Source organism: Parambassis ranga, chromosome 3 (assembly GCF_900634625.1).
Source record: "Parambassis ranga chromosome 3, fParRan2.1, whole genome shotgun sequence".
NCBI lineage: Eukaryota > Metazoa > Chordata > Actinopteri > Ambassidae > Parambassis > Parambassis ranga.
Window position 1 is genome coordinate 1,069,227 of NC_041024.1, and position 24,234 is coordinate 1,093,460.

Consider the following 24,234-nt stretch of genomic DNA (forward strand, 5'->3'; position numbering starts at 1 on the left):
CACCGTACAGGATGACTGATGCCACCACAGAGTCATAGAAGGTCTTCAGGAGTGCCCCTTTCACTCCTCAGCAGGTAGATTAATACAGATTAATATGGATGTTTTGATATCTGTGATTCTTTCTCTGTGATGCAGCATGTGAATCATACCAAACATCTGCAAAGGCTATTTTTATGTGCATGTATGTGATGTATTTTATGTGCACACACACACACACACACCTGCCTGTTTGAGCGTGTGCTGGGCCTGCTCAGCACCATCTGCATGGATTCAGAGTAAACACATGTTACCTGCTGCTCTGACTCGCTGCAGGGAGACTTCATTCAAGAGTCAACAGCCTCGAAGGTTCTCCAAGCTCACACTGGTCTTTATTTCTCAACAAAAAACCTGAACATGTTCTAAATGAAAGCACACGCAGTACAAAAATACAAAAACACTGAGGAGCTGAATCCTACATGTTACTGTCTGATGACAGTGTCATGCTCCCTGCTGTGTATATTGCTATAATGCTGTGTATCACTGTGCAGCTGGACAGATGCTGGGCTCCTGCGGTCTGAGTGACGGTCAGTAATTCATTCGTATCTGTGAAATGTTCTCAGTTTTCTGGAGCAATCACTCAAATGTTGAACACAAGACAAAGCAGGTGAAATGTATGAAAATGCAAATCAAAGGAGGAATAAACACAGACGAGGTCATCGGAACACTGCGCGGCTGCTGGAATCATCGTCATCGTTCCAGCACTGATGCTTTACAAATGGGATCTTTTAATGGCGCCCTCTGCTGGCAGGAACCTATTTTTAATGCACCGCAACATAAGTGTTTGTATTGACCATAATGCTATATGTTTTTTAATCATTATGACACAGATGATGGGCAGCAGCTGGTTATATTGATCTCTCAGACAGAGGTCATTGGCCGCCGGCTGTCGGTGGGACTGTCAGTGGTGGAAGTGTGGCTCCAGGTTCTCTGACATGATTTTAAACCTGATGTGAATTTTCACTTTTAGTTTGGTTTATAATCATTTCAGGAGGAGTTGATCTAGGTGTTTCTTTAAGTATGAATGTAAATACATGAATTGCATTTAAATGTTGAAAACGGCTTTTTGTTTCTGCAACATGTTTCAGGAAACATCTATTTGATGGAGAGATGGCAGCAGATGTTTTCATCTGAGGCACAGAGCTCACAGGATGAAGGTCATAGAAACACAGAGGGACTTCGGCTGGCGACACGTTTCATCTTGCTGTACAAATTCGTCGTTTGATGTCATGAAATCGTGTCTGTGCTCCTGGTTTATGAAGGAGGACAAACGGAACTCGATGAAGTCTTTCTCCCGTTTCTCCTCAGTATGAAAAAATGATAATGTAGCTATGAATGTAAAAAATAAAAAGCGCTTTCTGATCCCAAACCAGATAAAGACGAGACAAACGAAGAGCCGGCAGCTGAACATTTATTCTACGGATGGCTTGTGGGCGAAGAGGATCAGTTCCCGTTCTGGTTGGTCTGGAGGTACTCGCCGTGCAGCTTCTCCTGCGCCTCGTACAGCTTACGCAGCTTCTTGGCTTGTCCCTTGCTGAGCTCCTTCCCTTCAGCGTCATGAGTGGGGAAACCCTGTGCACGGGGAGAAACGGGTGACCGACTGCTCTGGAGCTAAAGCAGTTCGTTTTCCTAACGTGTGACTGAGGAACAGTCACACAGCGCTGCCTCAGTGATGCTCACACTGTGTGTGCAGCCTGTGGCGACACCTAATGGTGGCAGTGCAGATTACAGCCAACACCAACGTCTCTTTAAACTCTTTGGTATAAATAGCGTTATATTTACCGTTTCATCGAACTTGGAGTATTTGTCTGTTTCAGTGAGAAACATCTCACGTGGAGGGATCTTCATCTTGGCCAGTTTAGCCCTCTGAAACAAGGAAAGAACACACATGAGAATCCTGCTCATGCTCAGACAAACCGAGGAGGTCAAAGCTTCTGGAACACACGGACCTCCTGCTCCTGTTTCCTCCTGGCAGCCTCCTCCTTGTTCCTCCTCTTCTCCTCCTCCATCTGTGAAGAAACAGCTCAGCTCATGTGTCTGATCACAGCTGCAGGCTGGAGACTGGGAGAAGTGGGATGAGCAGCATCTCACCACCCTAAACCTCAGGTTCTCATTATTAAGTGTCACCTAACTGGGAGGAATTACCTCCGATCTAAAGTACGGACCCATGCTGTCTCTTACCTTTTTCTTCTCCTCTCTCTCCTTCAGTAATGTCTGCTTGTCCACCAGCTTCACCACCGTGGGCAGGCCTGCAACACAGTCAGCCTGTCAGTCCACCTGTCTCCCTCTGCCTGCTTTCTGCTGCCCTCCTCAGCAGCCAGCAGGGTTCTGTGTCTGAGCTGAAGGCCGTTACCTTCATGATCTTCCAGTCGGACTCCCAGCTCCGGTAACGTGTCGTCACGGATGACATCACAGAGCTGCAGCAACTCCATCACTGAAGGGTTTCATTAAAAATAGCTTAACTAAACCCTGAGGAAATACATCCACATATTCAGAGGATTCTTAAATGCACGTCCTCACCTTTCTGCTCACGGGCAATTCTGCGGACACCCTCTCTGAAATCTGACAGCACTGTGAGGTACGGCATCACCGTGCTCTCCAGCTGAGGAAGGTCAGAGCACACTGTCAATCATTCAGTTTAAAGAACGGCTGAGAAAGCAGAGTGAGACTCGGGGGAACAGACACCGTCCCATCAACATCAGAGAGACAGCGCTCACTTACATCCACGCTCTGACCTTGTCCTCCCATGGGGAACCCGATGGGATCAGATCCTTCAATGCCTCCAAATATCTGGACGACACAAAGTAACACAAACACACCTCACAGTGGGACGTTATGTCAGCTTCATGTTCGAATCTTTTCACTTTATGTTATGACACCACAAACTGGTGCTGCCCTCTAGAGGCTGCTACAGGACGGTCCTCCTCAGTGTTACATGATACCAAGGTCTATTTACCTTCAGCATGTTGGTCAGGTACGCAGCGATGCTCTCCAACAGCATGCGGTTGGGCCTCAGCTTGGCGCTCTTCCTGCCGGCGATGTAACTGTTGCTCTGGCTGACCAGCACCCTCATCTCCTCCATGGCGGTGCGGGTGTCCACGTTGTCGCACAGAGCCTCATGGACGGCCGCCTTCCTGTCATAGAAACTGGGCCGCACACAAACAGCTGTTGTTAACCTGACCCTCGGTTTGTTCAGACGCGTCACTCTCTGCTGCCTCACCTGCTGTTGAGCTCCACCTCTGCTGCCTCCCACTTCTCGAACTGACCTGTGATGTCAGTGGGAGCTCGCAGGATGTCTTTGACATTCAGGAAGAACTCCTGTCAGGTGACAGCAGCAGATCAATAAAAAAAAAACAACAGGTATCAGGCTCAGCATCACATCTTTGCTAAAAAAGTCCACCTACATTCATGAACTTCTCGTACTGGACGGCCGACTCCATGGTGTTGGAGGAGTAGTCCAAAGTGTCTTTCCAGGAATGCATCAGGAACGCCAGGCGGAGCTGACGAGCTGCAGGAGGACGTTAGAGGAGATGATTTTTATTCTCATGATGCCTTCAAGGACCAGCAGAAGTTTAGATGTGACAGTGATGTGTAACACATCCAGCAGCAGAGGAGGCACCTGTGTTCTTTGCTAAGGCGTCCTTGATGGTGATGAAGTTCTTCAGAGATTTTGACATCTTGCAGCCGGCGATGGTCAGGTGACCGGTGTGCAGGAAGTAACGCACCCAGTGATCGTTCTCAAAGAAAGCCTGTCAAGAAGAGAAGACAGCCGGGGTCACAGAATGGCTTTGAATGTTTCACTGTGTGTGTGTGTGTGTCATTTACCTCAGACTGAGCCAACTCGTTGTCATGGTGAGGGAATCGGAGGTCAAACCCGCCGCCGTGGATGTCCATCGACTCTCCCAGGATGGATCCAGCCATGGCTGAACATTCAATGTGCCACCCGGGCCGTCCCTGTCAGAACATTTAAACACATCAATCGCACGGTCATATTTTCATTGGTGAAGCTTGAGGAGCTTCCTGTTTCTAAAGGAAATAAATATGGACGCTCACCTTCCCCCACGGAGAGTCCCAGGACGGCTCTCCAGGTTTGGAGGCTTTCCACAGTGCAAAGTCGTTCTGAGACTTTTTCTCACTGAGTCTGTCGGCAGAGATGCTCAGGTCGCCTGCAGACACAGCAGGTCAGACACGTTTAGAGACACGTCTCTCTCCTGTTCCTGGTTCTTACCAGTCAGTGACGGCCGTACCTTCTCCCTCCTGCAAAGCTTTCTGATCTCCAACCGCCTCTGGGACCAGCTTGGCGTACGAGTGCTGCGGGCTGCCATCAAACTTGGAGGTGTCAAAGTAAACAGAACCGTTGGACTCATAGCTGCAAACATCAGAGAGACAAACAGTCAGAACCTCACAGCTGCAGCGCGTCACGTGTGTGTAAGCCGTCCGTCCTCACCCGTAACCGTTCGACACGACTTTCTTCACAAACTCCACGATCTCAGGGACGTATTCGCTGACTCGCGTGAGGACGTCGGGAGGAAGCACCTGAAGCACATGGTGGGGGTTAATGATGGATCTAAACACAGAGCTGCATCACTTCAACAGCCACGCTCACATTCAGAGCCTCCATGTCCTTATGGTACTCGCCCTCCCAGTACTTGGGGAGGGTGGAGAAGATGGAATTCTCTGTGACCTGACTTCCAAACTGTTTGTCCAACCAGTCAGCCAGCAGGTCCTTCGAGCTTTCCAGGAGCACCTGACACAAAACAGGGTTCAGTTAAGTGCTCGGCGTTTCACACGAACCCAGGCGGTCCGAGTGCAGGGTCCCACCTGTGCCAGAGGCTGCACCACTTCGCCTGCTGCTTGGCTCTCCATGGCCGCCTGCAGCGGCTGCAGCGCGGCTGTGACGGCGGCGTCCAGCCTCTCCAGCATCTGCTTCTTATCTGGGTCTGTGGTCGCAGCCAGGTGAGCCTGAAAGGGCTGACAACAGGACGATAAACATCAGACATCAGCTCGTCTGTGATGGTGGTGCCTCAGAGGCCGGTCTGGATTTACAAAGCACTGTGTGGAGCTGAGTTCAGTTTATTTCACTGGAAAAGAGTGAAAACACTGACAGGAAGTGACATCAGGAAACATCCTCATGTGACCTGTGTCTCACCGTTCTGGCGCTCAGGACGTCCTGCAGGATCCGATCCGCTTGTGGCTGCTTCTCCTTGTACTGATCCAGCAGGTAGTTCTGCCGCGCCCTTTTAATGATCTGAGGGAGACAAAGACCAACAACGTCCAGGTAATGAAAATTTATGACACTGAATGAATGAACACTTATCTCCCGGTGAGGACGGATCACGACCAAACACACATTTACTGAAACTAGTTCCTCGCCTGTACGTACCAGTGTTGTATAATAGCTCCTGATAACATTATTAATCATTGAACATGGCTTAGGAGCTCTTTGGTCCAGCTCTCACCTTGTCGTCTATGTCTGTGATGTTCATGCAGTACAGCACGTCGTACTTGAAGTAGTCTCTCAGTATTCGCCGCAGGATGTCAAAGGAGATGTAGGACCTGGAGAGGGCGCAGATTAAACGTGTGCATGGTGTCACGCATGTCGGATGTTTCCTGTGTGATGTTACCTGGCGTGTCCCATGTGTGAGGCGTCGTACACGGTGGGTCCACAGCAGTACCAGGTCACTTTGTTCCCCTTCTGAGGAACAAACAGCTCCTGAAACAGAAAGACCACATCGTGGTGTGAACCAGCTGAGACCTTTGAGATGTTTATGTGTGTGTGTCCTCGTGCAGGCCGCGCTCAGCTCAGCCAGACAGCAGTAAATATGAAGACTGATAAATGTTTCACAGCTGGAGCCGGCGGGTTTTCTTTGAAACCTTTCAGATGGCTTCACAGATAAAGATCATAAAGAAAACGAGGTGTGTTGATCTCCACTGGGAGCCGCTCTGACTGATCCTGTGAAGGTGCTGACACCAGTGTCTGACCTTTGATCTGGTCAGGCTGTTGTAGAGTCGAAGCTGAGGGACATCTGTTCCTGCTGGAGGGGCCCACGCAGGCTGGAGCCGCTTTCCTTTCACTGCAGGAGGAGAGAAACCTTTAAGATAATGTTGTCTCAGCCGTCACTCATTTCACACACAGGTGTCTGTGGTGGTGATCAGACTGCGCCTGTTCTCACTGATGAACTTTATTCACTTTAAGTTTAACGTTCAGTGGACTGAGACACAAGTGAGAACAGCAGCTGAACATCTTTATCTGACGTGCTCTCAGACGTTTCACAGACTCAGTCTGTCGTTAGTTTGATTTGAACATCAGCTCATGAATGAACACACAGATGCTGCTGACAGAACAGAAAGTGAAACATCACTGCATCAGTGATGCAAGATGAATGAATGCTCGGTTTCTCTTTCAATCTGAAAACATCCAAATATTCTGTGGTGTGAAATCAACAAATCCTCTCTGAAAGTCGAGACGTGTTTCAGTCATAAGAACGTTTGGAGGTTGTTGTGTTGAAGCGATGCAATGATTAGAGTTCCTTCTTCAAAGTCACCACATCACTGAATGTTTTCAGTATAATGTTCCAACAAAACATCCTCACTCCTCAGGAACTGAGAGTGTTTTGTGGGGATCACACACACCGCAGTGCCACCATGCTGGACACCACGTCTGTTCTCACACCGTGCGGCTCAAACTCTGCAGGGCTGTTTAAACAGCGATAAACTGACCCTCCTCAGCGCTCAGCATCACACACACATTAAGCTGCTGTGACTGACAAAAAAAGTGAAACAAACTGTGGGTGGGTGTGTGTTAGCAGAGGGGCAGGTTAGGGCTGCTTCCAGGAGCAGATCACACGGGTCCTGTCCTTCTACTCACTGCTGCTCTCTGCGTGGAGGTCCAGCTGCAGGGCGGCTATGTGTCTGTACCAGCGCAGAGCGTGGACGTGTTGCGGGTCAGGGGGCCTGCGGAGGAGCTTAAAGGCTTTCTGGTCGGCCTGAGAGGGGCTGAACCCAGCCAGGTAGCTGCGTGAGGTGAGGTAGTCGTTCAGGGCCGCTGCCAGCGCAGCCTCTTCACTTATCTGTAGCAAGAAGCCAAACTCAAAGGCTGCAGAAACAAAAGGGCAAATGCGCGCACAGAATTACCCAATGAGAACCAACAGCAGGGCGAGACAGCGGGGTCACCAGGAGTGCTACGGGGTCGTCCTAACTGCCAACAGCTACTGTGTTCATCACACAATCAGCACACAACAGCTCCAAAAAAAGACTGACAGGAGGAACCGAGGAGCTGAGAAACAAAAGACGCCCGACACAGTTTGTTTCTCTGCTCTTTGGTTCAGTCTGACCAGGATGACTGAGAAATCATGGCAGTACAGAGACATGAGCGGTCTGTCATGATCAGTATGACAGCAAAAAAACAACAACCACAAAGAAACAATGAGAAGTGAACACACACATCCTGTTTCAAAATGCTGTCCAATCCATGACCCCATGACCTTCACTCAGAATGAAAGTGAAATAACTCAGTTTACCAGAAAGACAGCAGAGTCAGATGGAAACTAAAACTAAACGACCTTACATGGAGGCATGTGAGAGGCGAGGATGAAGATGAAGAAGGCCACTGATCTGTGCTGGTTTAAATGATGCAATCAAACCCTCTAAAACTCTGATTCAATTAACCATCACCCAATAACCACCCTCCTGCATGCACAGTAGATAAAAGGACACACACAATAGGTAATAGGCACAAAAGGTACATCGCATTGTTAGGGCCCGAGCACGAAACCTGCCCCAACACTCACTACACTTGGTAGAAGAAAAATGTTGAAATTTGCTGACTTTGGAAACGCACATGGGGGAAATGGCTCTATAGCGCCCCCTAACGTGTATCCGTGTTTGTTTTTAGCTTGGTACGTTGCCATGCCAACTGTCCACTGATGTCATCAGAGGAGACAAGACCAAAAAAAAAAAAAAACGCATCTCAAAACTCTTTCAAAAGTGTCACGGTGTGGCGGCCAACAGATATAAAAGCTAATAGGATGATACCGTCACAGCGCCACCTACTGGCAGCAGGACATTTCTGTTGTAAACATGTGTTTATTGTAGGTCTCTGGAAATGAGAGGCTTTAAATATTATTATTATGATAATGATGATGATGATGATGATGATGATGATGATGATGGTTATTATTATTATTATTATTATTATTATTACTGTGGTTATAAATCAGATCAGATCAAAAGTGAAACTACACGCAGAACACAGCAGCTGCTCTGAAAGGATGTCGGAAGTCCATGATGTGAAGGGTTTACTTTATTTTAGATGATAGTTCATACCCTGCTGCATTCTATTGTCATAAGAGACACACAACATCTCAAACCCCTACGAACAATAGCAACACGTACATTAATGGACCTGCATGTATTAATAATTAGATCGAAGTGTGTTTGTTGGTCTGTGCGCGTCACTGTGTGTGTGTCAGCTGGAGCAGGTGGATTCTGCCTGTCAGTCACACACGGTTACCTTCAGCTAAGCAGCTCGTCTGATCTCAGCTTTACATGTTAGCTAGCTAACGCAGCTAGCGCTAGCTTATATGATCGTGACAGCCGGTAAAAAAAGGCACATTCCACCATTCTGTCCGGGCTCCTCTCAACTACAGGTGTAAAAAAGCAAAGATTGCTGGCGGTACCTGGCTCTGCTGAGGTCGACATGTCCACCGTCCGGGATGTCTGGATGCTGCTGATGCAACAATAACGTGTCCGGAAGAACACCAGCATAAAAAGCAGTAGGAACCGGAACCAATGTGTTTGAACCAGAGAGCGGGGGGGACGCTAATGATCGACGGAGCGCACAAGCGGAAGTTTGTTTAGTTTTTAGCAGCAGGTGCTAGAATTCAGGTTACAAACACCAGGTAACGCGTTATTTCCTGAACACCGGGACTAAATGAGAATGAATGATGTCCCACTTTAAGGAGTACGTCGACAGAGTGAGCGCGGTTTATGAGCGCTACACGGAGTACGTGAGGCGGAACCCAGCTGCCACGGCACAGCTGGAGAGCACGGTCAGGACCCTCTCCTACCTGATCGCAGGTCAGTGACAGCAGCCTGCTAACTGCTGGACGGACACACACACACACACACACACACACACTCACACACACACACACACACACACACACACACACACTCACACACACACACACACACACACTCACACACACACACACACACACACACTCACACACACACACTCACACACACACTGACACACTGACACACACACACACACTCTCACACACACACACACACACACACACACACACACACACACACACACACTCACACACACACACACACTCACACACACACACACACACACACACACTCACACACACACTGACACACACACACACACACACTCTCACACACACACACACACACACACACACACTCACACACACACACACACTCACACACTCACACACACACTGACACACACACACACACACACTGACACACACACACACACTCTCACACACACACTCTCACACTCACACACACACACACACTGACACACACACACACACACACACACACACACTCACACACACACTGACACACACACACACACTCTCACACACACACTCTCACACTCACACACACACACACACTGACACACACACACACACACACACACACACACTCACACACACACTGACACACACACACACACACACACTCTGACTGCAGCTACAGGTTGTTTCCGCGCTGAATGCGGCTGATCGCTCTGACTCTTGTTTTACAGGCCGGTTTGCAGATTCCCACGAAATATCTGAGCTGGGTGAGTAACGGTCAGCGGTCAGTACGTCACGTTACTCCTCTCATGTCGTTACAGGACCTGAATATGAATTAGGACAACATGCACGGGTTGGAGCCTGAGGTTTGGGCTGGTGTTGTTCCATTCAGCTCATCATTTCACCTGTAAACTATTGCTCTCTACATGTTGGGGTTAAAATCCAGTTTGTTTTTGTCATCAGCCAATCAGATCAAACTGTTTAACGAATCATATCAGTTGTTTTTTACCGCTGTGTTTCTGGCCTTTAATGAACTTGTGACAGTGTGTGACGGTGACATCACGACTTTGTGTTTTTCAGTGTACTCTGCCTCCAACCTCCTGGTGTTGTTCAATGACAGCATCCTGCGCAGAGGGCTGCGATGTGCCCTCCCCGTGGTGAGCACCGTGTGACGGCTGTAAACTCTGCTTCCATTCACAGATCAGTCACTGCCTGATCAATACACCGAGGGGAGATTCATGCTAATTATTATTGCCTGGATTAGACTTGAGCTGTTTCTTATTTGAATGATTCAAACTCACAAAGAAAGACAGAAAACATGCAGGAGACGCAGGTGTTCTCAGTGTAAACACTCACTGCTGAGGAGGGAAAGTGCTCACTGCTGTGTGTGTCCTGTGTGTGTCCTGTGTGTGTCCTGTGTGTGTCCTGTGTGTGTCCTGTGTGTGTCCTGTGTGTGTTCAGTCCCTCTCTCAGCAGAGGCTCCTCACCTGGCTCTCGGTGCTGGAGTACGTGGAGGTGTTCCTGGAGATGGGAGCCTGTAAGCTGTGGGGGGACGTCGGCCGCTGGCTGGTGATCGGACTCATTCAGATTTTTAAGTACGGCTGCTTTCTGTAGTGGGCGATAACATAAACAGAATGAGGACACACAGTCACCCTTTCAGCTATCATGAACATGTCTTCTGTTTCTCAGGGCAGTTTTTCGCCTGGTTCTTCTTCTGTGGTACAAATCTGGCATCCAGACGTCACCTCCCATAATCCCCTTGGACAGGGGAGCAGATGTTGTTGGTGAAGGTCAGTTATTGGACGTCCTCATGTTTATCGGTGAATGTAAAGGACTGATGAGAATGTTTTAGTCTCTTTCAGCTCATTGTTTTGGTTTTAGGACGCCTTGTTTTAACTCAGTTTTTAGTGAATTGATCTAAGCGAACAGCCAAGCTGTGTCTGTGTGTGTATAAAGGCTGAATGAGGAGCTGCTTTTCTCCACAGGCGACGATGATGCTGAGCAGCAGGAGGACACCTGCTTTGTGGGTCAGAGGTCAGGACGGGTCATCAGGCCACTGGGCCACGGTGAGACGGGTTCGAAGTGTTTCACTCACAGATGGCTCCTCACATGAGTCCTGTATCAGTGTCAGCACAGAGTGTCCTGTTTCCTGCAGACATTAGCTTAATGTGAATAAAATATTTTCATCAGATTTAGGAGCAGGTCATCACCTCTGAAGAATCCTAAACATCAGGCCAGACCAGCGGCGACTCTTCAGCTGCTGCCAAAGAGAAACTGTACTTCTTTAAAGCTTAAGAGCTCGGACTGGACCCAGAGGGCCCGTTAGAATGACCTATTAGATAATCCTTCAGCCATTAGCATGTGATCCACATATTAACCCTCACTTCCCACCAGACAGTCAGAACTGATGTAGCTGCTTCTTTAGGGACCAAGTAAACATGACAAATGACCTGGATGAGTGAGAACATTCATCAACATTATATGAAGCACCAACGCACTGACTACTGTTACAAGAACAGTTAAAGTCGTAATGTGGCTACAACCTCAACAGTGGACAAAAGGCTGCATGTGTGAACTGATCATGAACTTATATCCATGTTGTAAACTAACCTGAAGCTTTAAAGTCTGTGTTGATGTACTTCTGCTCTTCATGGGGCAGCCTCCTCCCTGCAGGCCCGGCTGTGGGGAGCTCCAGCTCCGAGGAAGAGGAGCAGCAGCAGCCGGAAGGAGAAGCTGAACAGCAGCCCGACACAGCTCAGCCTCCAGGAGACCATCGCAGAGTCCGTGTACATCGGGCGGCCGCTCGTACACCGTATCCTTCAGCCGCTGTCTGCAGAGCTCAGAGAGCACAGAGAGCAGACAGAGCAGACAGAGCTCACAGAGCAGACAGAGCAGACAGAGCAGACAGAGCTCACAGAGCAGACAGAGCTCACAGAGCTCACAGAGCAGACAGAGCTCACAGAGCAGACAGAGCTCACAGAGCAGACAGAGCAGACACAGGAATAACAGATCAATACAGCACAGAGTGTGAGAGCATGTGTGTTTCTGTCAGGTTTAAAGTGCACCTCAGATCCCGTGTTGTGTTCACTTGCAGCTGTTTCACCTGTTTATCACTGTGCAGTCACAGCTCTGACCACTAGATGGCGTGCAGTGCTACAGAAAGGAGGGCAGCCCGGAGAGTCTGAACTCTTCCCTCATGATGTTTGTAGGGGATCAGTCAGACACTTTGATTTCAGCCATGCAGACTCCCTGTGAGCCATCAGACCTTTCCTTACCTCAGTGCCTGCAGTGCTCTGCCTCGCTGTCTGCGGGAAACAGTCCTGGAAGCCCTGGCTCCTCTCAGGAGTTCTGGAACTTTCCAGGTGTGAAAACTGTTCCTTGTTTTTATTATAAAACATAGAGAAACATTTAGAGATCTGAACTGGATCTAAACAGGCCAGATGTCCAGAACGCTTTTTAAGCCGGAGAGCTCTGTGGGACCTCTCACATTCTGGGCTGCCTCCAGAGCGCCCCCTGTAGACATGTGAGAAGTGTAGCCTAAGGCCTCTCCACACAGGTTCCTGTTTTTAGGGGTGTTGCTGACATGTGACGTGCTGACTGTGGGATCAGTGTGAGTCACTGAACCACGATCAGACCCACCTCAGTCATTTAAAGTATCTGTCCTGTTCCTCCAGTTTTGCTGCGCTCAGCGATGCCAAGTTTCAAAGACGATGGGAGCGAGCTGAGATGAGGAGGAGAGCCTTTCTGCTGCTGTACTACCTGCTGCGCTCGCCCTTCTACGACAAATACTCCGAGTGAGTGTCCAGACAGGATGAGAGATGAGAGAACTCGGACTCTGACAGTCAGCTCTGGACCTGATGTTCAGAATGAGTCTGACATCACACACGATGCATTCAAGGACCTGTGCAAAGCTATGATGAACATTATTATATAAATGGAGGTCTGAGGGTTCAGAGGGTCACAACAGAAACAACACAATGATTTAACTCTTTCTTCTCCTGCAGGGAGAAGATTCTCTTCCTGCTCAGACTTCTGGCCAATCATGTTCCAGGAATCGGGCTTGTGGCGCGTGAGTACCGCGGCCTGTGCTGTCCTCTGACCCTGTTAACCCTTCAAACATCTCAGCTAACAGCTCGGGTATTAGTCTGAAGGCCAGATGTTTGAGGTGAATCCCGTGTGCTGTGCAGCTGTGACATCACCACAGAATGCATCATGAAGCAGGCAGACCCGCTCTGTCCCAGAGGAGCCCTGAAGGTCTCATAAATCAATCCTTAGGATCTAAACACAGAACGGTGCTCGGGTCACAATAATCATTAACAGATGATTTGGAGGCTTAAATATTCATATTGTAGTGCGTCCATGGATGGGTGTATCAGTCCAGATGGGACCTATGTGTTCAAATGTAAGGATGCATTTGTAAGTTTTCAGGACGGCAGAAAGTCTTTTAAAGGCGTTTCCAACAGGAAGTCTAACATCAGACTGAAGGGGGATCTTAACCCTGTGAGGTCTGGTGGAGGATGCATGCAGCCGTATCCTCCTAAAGCAGCATAATCAATGTGTTCCAGTTTGATATTGATCACCAAGAGCCCTAAAACGTCCACATACCGGTGATGAAGTTCAGTTCTGCCTTCAGCTCTGATTCATATCATCCCTGCTGTGTCGCTGTCACTGATCCTGTGTGTGTGTTCAGGTCCTCTGATGGATTACCTCCCCACCTGGCAGAAGATCTACTTCTATAACTGGGGGTAAAGCCTGCTGATGTGCTCGGATCTGTGATGTTTGGACATGAAGCTGCTGTGGTGCTGAGTCGGCTGATGGGCAGCGCCTCCAATAACTCCCCAAAATCAGGAATCCTGGAATGATTGGAAATGATGGTCGCTGGCTGAGGAGGAGTCCGACGCTCACTCAGCTCCTCTTTGATTTCACAGACATTGTTTGTGGTCCTGCAGCTCACAGGTCGACCTGAACATGGCGTCTGGTCATGTGAGTGACTTTGTCCTCTGTGATCAGTTCCTGCATCGATTGCTGTAAATGATTTTTGAGCTCCTAATCTGAGAACTTCATCCTTTCAGCACTTTCTCTGTCACAGTGTGTAGACCTGCAGCAGCCTCTGAGCAGCACACACAGAAACCCTGATTCCACCAGCACGACTCAAACCTCCCACTTCAATGATAAATCACGTAGAAAGCAGCTGAGGTGATGCTGATTGGACTCGTGACAGGTTGATGGTTCCATGTGTGATAATTTGAATAAAATATTTATCAATAAATATTTCCAGTGTGTGAGACGACTTTAAGACCATCACCAAAATCTGTCAAGATGTTCTGTTTTTCCCAGAAAATTCAGCAGAAAACAACAGTAACGTTTATGGTCCCAGAGGCCTCATTGATGCTAGCTTCCATGCTAACACAAGCTAACTGTTCCTACCTAATGTAAGAAAACACTGAGTACATTAGAGCATTTAATTCATCCAGACTAACAGGGCTGATCTGGCTGCTAAATCTAGTTCTGCAAGGTAGGGATGCTTAGCCAGCCAGGCTTAGCAAGCTAAGCTAACCCTGCTAGCTGTAACTCGGCTAGACTATATAGACCCAAGGTTCAACCAAACTGTCATCATGCTAACACTCAGGTAAACTGCATACATGCTGGTCAGGGCCCAGGACGCTCACAAAACAGCCTGAGCATCAGGATGCTGACTGCAGTTCACCTGATGGCCACAGGTGTCAGTGTGAACAGATGTGATTCTGTATGTTCAGACCCTTTAAATATGTATATATGTGAGAGAAAGTCAAAGAGAAGATGTCAAGATTTTTCATCTTTATTAACGTACTGAATAAGTTTTTTGTAGCCTACAAATAAATACTTTTCATCCTTTCAGTCCACATGTTTCTTACTTTTTGGAGAGTGTCACAGGTGGGATGCAGGCGTGGCCACAGTAGGAAAAATATGACACTGATGTATCAAAGATGATTACAAACCGCCCTCCACTCCTCTCTACAACGCTCTGAATGTCAAGTCTGCCAGAACACGACAGGAGGAGGTGTGACACGTGGGTGGTCACACCGCCACCAATAAGAGTGGTGCTTTCTACACGGCAGTGGAAGTTACAGATACTCAGACTGATTTTATCTGCCAGCGGATCAGCATCTGAACACAGCTGGAAACCGGAGGTCCTCCGACACTACAGGTCCATGAGGGCAGACCCGACATTCAGCCAGCAGAAACATCAAAGTGAAACTATCTGAAGGTGGAGATGCATAGTCACGACAGGACCACCGCTTCATGAGCCTGGAGTCGGCACCTTCTGTCTGATCATTACCGCCACATTAACTCTTTAAATACCTCTGCTCCGCGCTTCTTTAACCGTCCTCAGACAGAGAGGTGTAACCCCAAACTCACAAACTGAACCCTGTGTCAAAAACAAACCGAGCAGCAGTGAGTCTTCAAATTAACCCTAAAAATATATATAAACTGCACCTTTTAATATCACAAAACAAACATAAGAATCAAAATCAACACTTTATATATGAGGAATAAAATATCGCTGACATCATTTGAAAATCTAAGACCAGAAGATGGTGGACAGCAGAACAACAAACGGCTGCTGTAGAAACAGACTCGATGAAAGAAGTCTGATGAGAATGAGAGAAAGAAACACTGTCTCACTCCTGGACTCATCATCTCAGGCGGAGGACGGGCGAGGAGGACGATTTTCCCCATGCTGTCCTCTCTCCTCCCGCCTCCTCCGTCAGTCAGGAGGCTGCTGGCTCTACAGGCGTTAACATGTCCCCCCCCCCCGCTCCTCAGTACGAGCCGTAGCGATCCTGGAGGAACACAGAGACAGTCAGCAAGCGCCTGCGCACACAGGAAGCCAGGCGCACAACCACACTGCTCACACTGCTCACCTGGATGGTGTTCATGACGCCGTTGGCGAGGACGGCCATTTTGCCGGCTACAGTCTTCACTCCCTGTTTGAACTGTGCGATGTCTGGGCCGGAGGGGAGCACGCTGTCGAAGCCCGCTGCCCTTGCTGAGAGGAGACGCATCATGTTACATCATGCTACTCCCATCGAGGATCAGTTCATCCTCCGAGATCAATAACAATAAACCAGGCTCAGAGAGCGGCTCCCACCTTTATGGTCCGTGCCGTCCCCGAACAGGTCAGCTGAGCTGATGGAGGTGCTGCCGGACATGCTCTCCAGCCTGGTCTTCGCCTCATACTGACAGAGAGGACAGAGTTAACAGAGTCACTGCTTTAGGCTGGAGCTCTAGGACAATAGAGGATGATGTCAGTCCTCATGTAAGGAGGCCTCACCTCAGCGCTGCTCTCCCGACCGAAGAACATGTCGGAGGAGATGGCCTTGGCGTTGGCGAACTTCTGCCTGGCCTCACTCGACTCGGAGACGGGAGCGGACACCTCAGCTTTCCTCCTGCTGGGAAGTCTGAACGTCCCCCAAGAAGAGCCCGAATCAGGACTGAGAGCTGACGGAGAGTGTGTGTGTGTGTGTGTGTGTGTGTGTGTGCACATCCATGCAGATACCTCTCTCCGATTGGCTGAATACTTGAGATGGTGACCTCCTCTTTAGGGTCCTCTTTCTCCAGGGCCCAGGAGGTGGTGAAAGAAGCCGTCCCTCCCTCAGTGTCCCACCGAGAGCCAAAGCTGTCTCCCACTGTGAACGGGTTGTCCTTGTATCTGAGACAGAACACACACATGAACGCACACATACACACACACACACAGGATCCTACAGCAGAGCAGACAGCTGGGGGGGGGTGTAGTGCGTACTTTGGGGGTCCGGAGGTGAAGCCCGGCTCATCAAACATGTCCAGCTTGGAGCGAGAGGAGGACTTGGCTCCCACGGGCGTCTCCTGCTCGATCACCTGCATCTCTGACATCACTGAGTGGGACATGGTGCTGAAACAGGAGACGCACGGTTACACACCAGACCCACACCAGACCCACACCTCACAGTGAGAACACACACAGCCACACAGAGCAGCACTGTTACCCCCTGTTCCCGAAGCCCATGCCCAGCCGCTCGGCCTGCTCCTTCTTCTTGCCTTCCAGGCTCTGGAGCTTCTTGTCCTCCATCTTCCTGTCGATCTCCAGCTCCTTGTAGGCCAGGCGCATGGAGGCCACGCTGCACAGAGGAGGGGGGGCTTATTAATACCACAGAAACATGCTCCGGTAAGACTGGGAACGTCTGGGCGCTCCTTACATGGACTCCTCGGCTTGCTTCTTAGCCTCCGCCGCCTGCTCCTCCCTCAGCTTCTCAGCCACCTGGGCCTGCTTCTCCACCTCAGAGAAGCTCTTGCTGCTCACCTTCTGCGCACCGAGGCCTTTCTTTGCACCGAGCTGCAGCACATGACACATGGAACACAGGTTGGAACCATGTTTGATATGAAAGCTCGTGTACAGGCTAAAACATCTACCACAGGTTCATGATTAATTAACCCTTTAGAGCAGGGGTCTCAAAGTAGCGGCCCGCGAGCCGATATTTTGTAGCCCCCCACTTGACATCAAAGTTTAGTGTTAGTGCGGCCCGCACATTTTTCTCACACGCACTTATTTGCTGAGGCTTGTCCTGTGCATTTTATTTTTATTATTAATTGCCCGTCAGTATTTCTCTGATATTTAGTTTGAATTTTTTTGAGGAGTGGCAGCCTCCGTTCTCCTCGGCGTGTCGTTTCTGTCTGTACATGCTCGTGCATTTCTCCGCTGCAGAGGAGTCCCAGCCTAGCCATGCTGGTATGTTGACGGTGTTTGTTTTCAGGTGCTGCGTGATCTCTGTGCGCATGTAGCAGTGCTCCGTCAGAATATAGTCCCAGAATGGATCAAACTAGGAGACTGCCGCGTGTTAATCAGCACTTCCATTTGTGCTCGCTGTGAATACGCAGGTCACACGAAGCACTTGGAGTTTCTTTCTTTCTTTTTAATCAGGATGCTGGTTGAATGGAACACATGTTCTCAGTAGCTGCCCTCACTGTAAACAAGCTGCGCACACGCCTGACTCCTGACATGTGTCTGTGTGAGGAGCCAGTGAACAACTTCTTTTCATGTTAAAGCAGCTGACATATTTTATTTCATTTCTATTCACAATAGATTTTGTTATACTAGCCTACATAAATGTCATTGTCTGTACTGTCTCTCCAAAGGTACAGCAAATCACTCATTAAGGAATATGACATGCAGTTTATTTAGTAAACAATGTTTAGCTTTTAGTCTTAGTGAAACTGAGGGAAATTCAGGCCCAGGAAAATCACCTCTAATCAATTCGATCGATAAGGTCATTCAACTAACGATTATTGAATTAATCAATAATTTGCATCCCTATTCTGACCTGTTATTAATAAAGATTGAGACGATTGGACCAGTTGTACTTTTTTGGAATATTTGAAACCGCTTTTTTTTTTTTTTTTTTTATAAATGCGGCCTTAAATGAGGCCCAGCCTCACCCAGACTATACCCCCAGCGGCCCCCGGGTAAGTTGACTTTGAGACCCCTGCTTTAGAGTGCAGTTTTAGTGTCTCTGAACTCTTCTGTTCAGTACAGTGTAAGATCAGTCAGAGGCTGTGATCACTACACAGGGCCCCCACAGAGCCTTCACCACTCTGTCTGAATCACAGACCCCATATAGGGCCCTCAGTGTATCCCACAATGCATCATGAACAGCGGTGTCCATGGCTGTTTGAAACCACTCCCTCCTCCCCATATGTGGAGGTCAGTGTAGGGCAGCAAATAGTGAACTCACTGAAAGCATTTTCAGACATTTCGGACGCCACCTGTCGCCGTTGATGGCGTCACTGCTTATCTTAATACACAATGTCTGACACCCGCGCCGATTATATTAACGGGGAGAAGAATACTGTATCAAGTTAGACATATATGCATAGTCTATATTTTTTTTTTATGGCTGTATGTTTCCCTTTTATGCCCTTTGAATATAACTAACACCTCAAGTGCCTCCGACCCCTTTTGGTGTTCACCTCATGGACAGTTTCTGACATCTACTGGACACTTCCAACATCTGAGAGACTGACGTATAGATGATGCATATATTCTGTGGACTTTGGCAGTATTTGGAGTGTATTTGGTGTTTTGGTGTACGACTGGTTTGAGTCTATTGTGTGTGGTTTGTCTTGTGCGTTATGTTATCAGAAAAGGTTCAAAAATAAAAATGACGTCATTGCCGTCGCAAATTAAATGAGCCGAATAAACGTTTTATGGTAAACATTAATAAACAAACACAGCCGGTCATGCTGCATTCTTTAAACCATCATTATGTTCATAAGACAGGTGGCGTAACTTCCTCGCCGGTCTGTGCAATGCATGATGGGACATATTGCTTAAAGTAGTGACCTTCGGCTGGACACTCATTTTTATACTGCATTGAGGGCCCTATATAATTCACTTAGAATTCAGACAGCACTACAACATGGCGGAGGCTCTATATAGACCATATGTAGTGATTAGGGAGTGATTTCAGACACAGCCCATCTCTTGACTCACCCCTTTTTTGGCCGCTGTAGGCTTCTTTTTGCCGATGATGGAGGGCTTCACATCTGGAACAAAAATCATATCAATAACACAAAGCAGATAAGATGTTTGTAGAAAAACAGCAGCTCAGGGAAATGAGGAGACGCTGCTAGAAGCTCAGCTTGCAGCTCAGCCTGCAGCTCCGCCTGCAGCTCAGCCTGCAGCTCAGCCTGCAGCTCGTCCGATCATTCCAGACAAAGCATCACGCTCAGAGGCACGAAGGCTGCAGCACGTCAGCACGCTGCGTGCGTGACGCCACGATGACACACTCACTCTTGTGTTAGTCAGCCAGTTCAGCCATCAGGAGAACTTTGACAAACGGGAGCACTGGAACTGGATTTTGCAGATGTTTATGAAGCTCTTCATCTTCCAGAGACTCCACATCAGCGTCAACAAACCACACCTGAAACGCTGCAGGCACAATACTCAGAATTCCCCGCAGAGATGTGCGACAGCTCCACAAAACCTGTCCGTTTTACACAACAAAGCCATTTATGATTTCCCAGCTTGTCAAACAGCATCTTGTTAACCAGCAGCTGCCCGGCAGAGACAACACACAACCATGAGGAGCTCACACGGCTGGGTCAGCTGGTTCCAACATGTGACGAGCAGAGAGCAAGAGAGGGTGGGAGGCGGCCAAGGGAACATCAATCAAGCTGCACAACCATGCCGGCCACACTGTTCACCTGTAGGTGTCCATCCGTCCTGTGATGACAAACGCATGGAGTCCTCTACAGGACAGGACCAACCAATCACCACCAGCGGGTTCAAAAACACAGGAAGAGGTTTACCTGCTGCTCAGAGGTGGACGACTTTCAAACAACACATCAACAGCTGCTTCTGTGCTTTATGACCTCCACATGTTGTGATTTCATCTCCCTTCAGGCACAATCATGATGTAATATTTCTGTAAAGTGTGCTCTGTGTAAATTATTCTTTACATTAATGTAGGAAACTACATGTTTTAGACCCCACCCCACGCTCTGTGTGTGTGTGAGGTGGAGAACGTCTCTGCAGTGTAACGTGCAGTCCTACCGACAGAAAGAGAGCCTGACCCACAAAGTATGAACGTCTGAACATGAGGAGGAGCTGCAGATGACAGCTCTGAGGTTATGAAAGAGAACGTACTCACCGATGGAGGCTTTGGGGGAAGTGCTCAGACCATCGATGCTGGGTCCTTCGTCTGGCTCTACAGAGAGAGTTCAGCACTGGTTAACAGGAAGTAGGTTGAAATGACATATTCCATGTTTATATCTATCTTCCTGAACAGGTTCAGATTAAAGCAGGACCTGCCTGCACCATGCTCTTTATGTGTGAGGCACTACATTTCCCACAATTCACTGTAAACAGACAACCACAGAGGACATAGTCAATGTGAACATTTCAGTGACAGGCTAGTTTGAGCTAAGCTACGTTCTGGTGCTGCGTCTGTTCCATAGATCTGACAGTTAACAGCTCACACATGCAGCAGCCTGTGGGCTCTCTGCACAGACTGACCTCCAGGACCAGACAGCTCCAGGCTCTGATATCCATGTTCACAGATCGTACATTAAGTCACCACATTATTCAACATGTGTAGCTTGTAGCTTCTGCATACATCCCTCCCTCCATCTATCTTTGAGGCTTTAATTAGACCCCCCCCCCCCCACTGTCAATAACCCCGATGACATCATCATCGTCTCAAAGACACAGAGGACTGTTTACACTGTCAGGCAGGTAAGCTGTGTGTCCCCTGAACTAACTGAGGTAGCAGGAGTGTGTGTCTTTGTACTGACGGGTGTCATCCGGGCCTTTAGTCGTCACGTCCAGCTGCGGGGTGATGGCTGCTCCGTTCTGTTCAGGCACAGCGGGCGCCGCCATGTTCCAGTCAGTGGCAGGCTGCAAGAAAAATACATGAAACTTTAGAGCTATAGCTTCAGGTTTGAGTCTGACAGACGTGTCGATGTAATCTAATCGTCTATGTAATAATAACAAGCTGCTGTAACTCAGTCAGCTGACAGATGTCGACATACGGCAGCAGTGATAATACAGACCGACACATGACACCGTAAACTATAAGCACTTCTGGTTCAGATGTTTCAACATTTTATCAATACTTTTATCTAGTATAAATATATTGATCCATACTAAGACTCCAACCTGTGTATGCTCTGCAAAGAAGTCCGTTTCTGTCTTCTCAGCAGCTGCAGGAGTGTTTCCAGCAGAGGAGTCGATCCACAGCTGCAAGGACAGGAGCCGGTAATTAATACGACTCCATTAATGATGTTCACAGCAGGTCCACAATTCTCTGAGACACGCACACACCCAGTGTACTCTGACCTGCTACAGGGCTCAGACTCTGACAGGCCCTTTACCAGCCTTACGTAATATGTCAATGTCCCTGTGACTCACAACATAACAAAAATACTCAGAAAAAAAGTTGCTTCATGATTGTGTTTTGTTTGACAGACACACACCGGCTGAAGTGTCCTGTGTGTGTCTGTGTGCAATAAACCTGCACCTGAGCATGCGCACACACACACGCACACACACACACGTCTGAGCTCTCTGTGTGTGACAGGACAGAGGAACATCCAGAAGCTGCTCAGAATCGTTGGTACTCACATCTGTGCCATATTTGGACAACGCAGCATTGGCCTGCTGCCGAATCTTCTCCCTGTACATCTGGGCCGCACGGCTGTTATACTTGGCATTGGTGTCATTGGTGGAGCAGCCGTGCTGGCGGAAGAACGCCGTCTTCACACGCAAAGACAGACAAGTTACTGTACTGTGTCTAAAACCACAGGGATGTGCCTCACCAGCACAGTGTCGTTAATCAGGTTAAAAGCCTTCAAACTTACTGCGTTGGCATTTCCTCCGACCTGCATACATCTGAGCTGGAACCAGTTCCAGTTGGAGTCTAACTCGGTGGATCTGAGGAGGGGAAGGAAGGCATGTGGTTAATTACCCACTGTGACTGGCTGTAGTGATGCAGTTCGCTCAGTGTGTGGGAAAATTTACAACCTGCAGTCAACAGACAGATTTAGGCAGAACACAGGGTCCACATTCCACACAGACGTCTGCCGATTAGAGCCTGCTGAAGCACTCAATAAAGCTGTCAAAGCAGTGTGTGCCCCTGAAGCTTACCTAATGAAGCTGAGGTGAACTCCCAGCGAGCGGTGGATGCCAGAGCAGTCGATGCACAGAAAGACGCCGTACGGGATACTGGCCCAGCTGGGGTTTTTGGCGGCACAGTCAAAACATACCTGCAGACAAACGGTATGAACTTTTCATCAGCTGCTGTAACTGAGCTCTGCCGCTCAACACGAGAACACCAAACACACAGAGTCAAAGATTCTCAGGGGCAGAAACAGGTTTCCCTGAACACACTGAAAACCAGCAAAGGTTTAAGGTGCATAAAAATAGAATAATTTAACAAAACTGCAGCAGTACGGCCACGAGCACTCCTGTAATGAGCTGCTCGCCATCATATTCATCCACACTCATGGTTCAGAAACCAGGTGACATCTGAAACTTATACTGTGACATGATAACAGGGAGAACAAAGTCTGACCTGGTCCCCTCAATACTGCGATTCAGATACGTTTCTTTTAATGTTTCCATTTACACTCTCATATTTTAATCTCATTCACAATTATCTTTAAGTTTGTTTCAATTATTTGCAATATCTCGCTCTGTGAATGAAGGCACATCTTATTTTATGGTGTAACATCAAGCGTTATTTCAGTAACACGTGTAAAAATGATCTATAAGTCCAGATGTCATGTAGCTAACACACATCAGCAGCAGGCGGATCGATACTGTCAAACATCAAGTCTTTCGATATGTACGTTAACGCGACAGTGTTAAATAACGTGTGTTGCTTATTGTGTGTGTGTGTGTGTGTGTGTGAGGATCCATCCTCCGCTTCAGTCCTGAACGTGTCGCAGCTTCAGTGTACACAGAACGTTTACGTGGCCTTTATGTTGCTGCTTTACCGGCAGGCTAGCAGCCGTTAGCTCGGGTTAGCTGCCAGGCCTAGCTACACGTAGAGCAGCTAGCTAGCCAGCTAACTGCTTTTAACCGGACAGACGAAGCTAACCGACGCCTGCCAGTGAGACCCGAGTTCACGGAGACGTACACACACAGTGACGGCGTCGTGTTCCGTTACCTTGTTTGTAGGAATCGATCTTAATCGTTTGAAAATGGTAAGGATCTCGGTCTTATTTGGTTCCGTAGCCATCTTACCACTCTGACGATTTCCACAAACTGACGTCACTACGGAAACTTGTGTGTTCCAAACCGGACAAAAGTTGAATTGGACGGTGACTAACAGAGAAATCATTAAAAAGAAAAAAAAAACGTGACGTCAAGAACACAGAATCAATACAGAATTGATCGAAGGACATAAAGACTCTGTTTATTATCGTTTTGTTAATACGGAGTATGTAATAAATTATAAACTAATAAGCAGCATCCAGCCAATCAGCAGCCGGCAGAGAGTGTGCCACACATACACGTTGATGACGTATGTAGATCCATCCGGAAGTCAGCGTCACCTGCTCCCACCTGTTGTCTTACTGTTAATTCACAGTCTGACAGTGTTCATCAGAATAACCC

General features: G+C 48.3%; 3 protein-coding genes across 4 annotated transcripts; 1 reads left to right on the forward strand and 2 right to left on the reverse strand.

Moving 5' to 3' along the window:
• Positions 1–1,430: 1,430 nt before the first annotated feature.
• On the reverse strand, positions 1,431–8,869 carry cars1 (cysteinyl-tRNA synthetase 1). The gene is made up of 23 exons (XM_028402266.1): positions 8,715–8,869; positions 6,905–7,132; positions 6,019–6,110; positions 5,661–5,749; positions 5,496–5,592; positions 5,186–5,284; positions 4,858–5,007; positions 4,643–4,783; positions 4,484–4,572; positions 4,284–4,405; positions 4,090–4,202; positions 3,862–3,990; positions 3,656–3,785; positions 3,441–3,544; positions 3,257–3,354; positions 2,993–3,182; positions 2,758–2,826; positions 2,557–2,638; positions 2,390–2,470; positions 2,218–2,285; positions 1,986–2,045; positions 1,819–1,902; positions 1,431–1,608 (listed from the first exon to the last, which is right to left on the reverse strand). Exons 1-23 carry the CDS (start codon positions 8,800–8,802, stop codon positions 1,480–1,482), a joined length of 2,532 nt encoding a protein of 843 aa, XP_028258067.1. The 5' UTR covers positions 8,803–8,869; the 3' UTR covers positions 1,431–1,479.
• Positions 8,818–14,367, forward strand: pex16 (peroxisomal biogenesis factor 16). The gene is made up of 11 exons (XM_028402265.1): positions 8,818–9,114; positions 9,830–9,865; positions 10,179–10,255; positions 10,560–10,693; positions 10,788–10,888; positions 11,084–11,164; positions 11,758–11,910; positions 12,388–12,460; positions 12,773–12,892; positions 13,103–13,167; positions 13,789–14,367. Exons 1-11 carry the CDS (start codon positions 8,979–8,981, stop codon positions 13,845–13,847), a joined length of 1,035 nt encoding a protein of 344 aa, XP_028258066.1. The 5' UTR covers positions 8,818–8,978; the 3' UTR covers positions 13,848–14,367.
• Positions 14,368–15,598: 1,231 nt separating this feature from the next.
• Positions 15,599–23,907, reverse strand: arfgap2 (ADP-ribosylation factor GTPase activating protein 2). Of its 2 annotated transcripts, XM_028402262.1 has the most exons (17): positions 23,786–23,907; positions 22,762–22,880; positions 22,476–22,548; positions 22,240–22,371; positions 21,775–21,855; positions 21,411–21,513; positions 20,768–20,824; positions 20,322–20,366; positions 19,609–19,661; positions 17,318–17,454; positions 17,108–17,239; positions 16,885–17,013; positions 16,639–16,791; positions 16,414–16,540; positions 16,231–16,318; positions 16,004–16,128; positions 15,599–15,922 (listed from the first exon to the last, which is right to left on the reverse strand). In XM_028402262.1, the coding sequence occupies exons 1-17, from the start codon at positions 23,855–23,857 to the stop codon at positions 15,902–15,904; spliced, it is 1,647 nt and encodes a 548-aa protein (XP_028258063.1). In that variant the 5' UTR covers positions 23,858–23,907; the 3' UTR covers positions 15,599–15,901. The 2 variants fall into 2 exon arrangements, with proteins under 2 accessions (XP_028258063.1, XP_028258065.1); XM_028402264.1 differs by lacking the exon at positions 20,322–20,366 and having other exon boundaries at positions 15,902–15,922.
• Between the last annotated feature and the right edge of the window lie 327 nt (positions 23,908–24,234).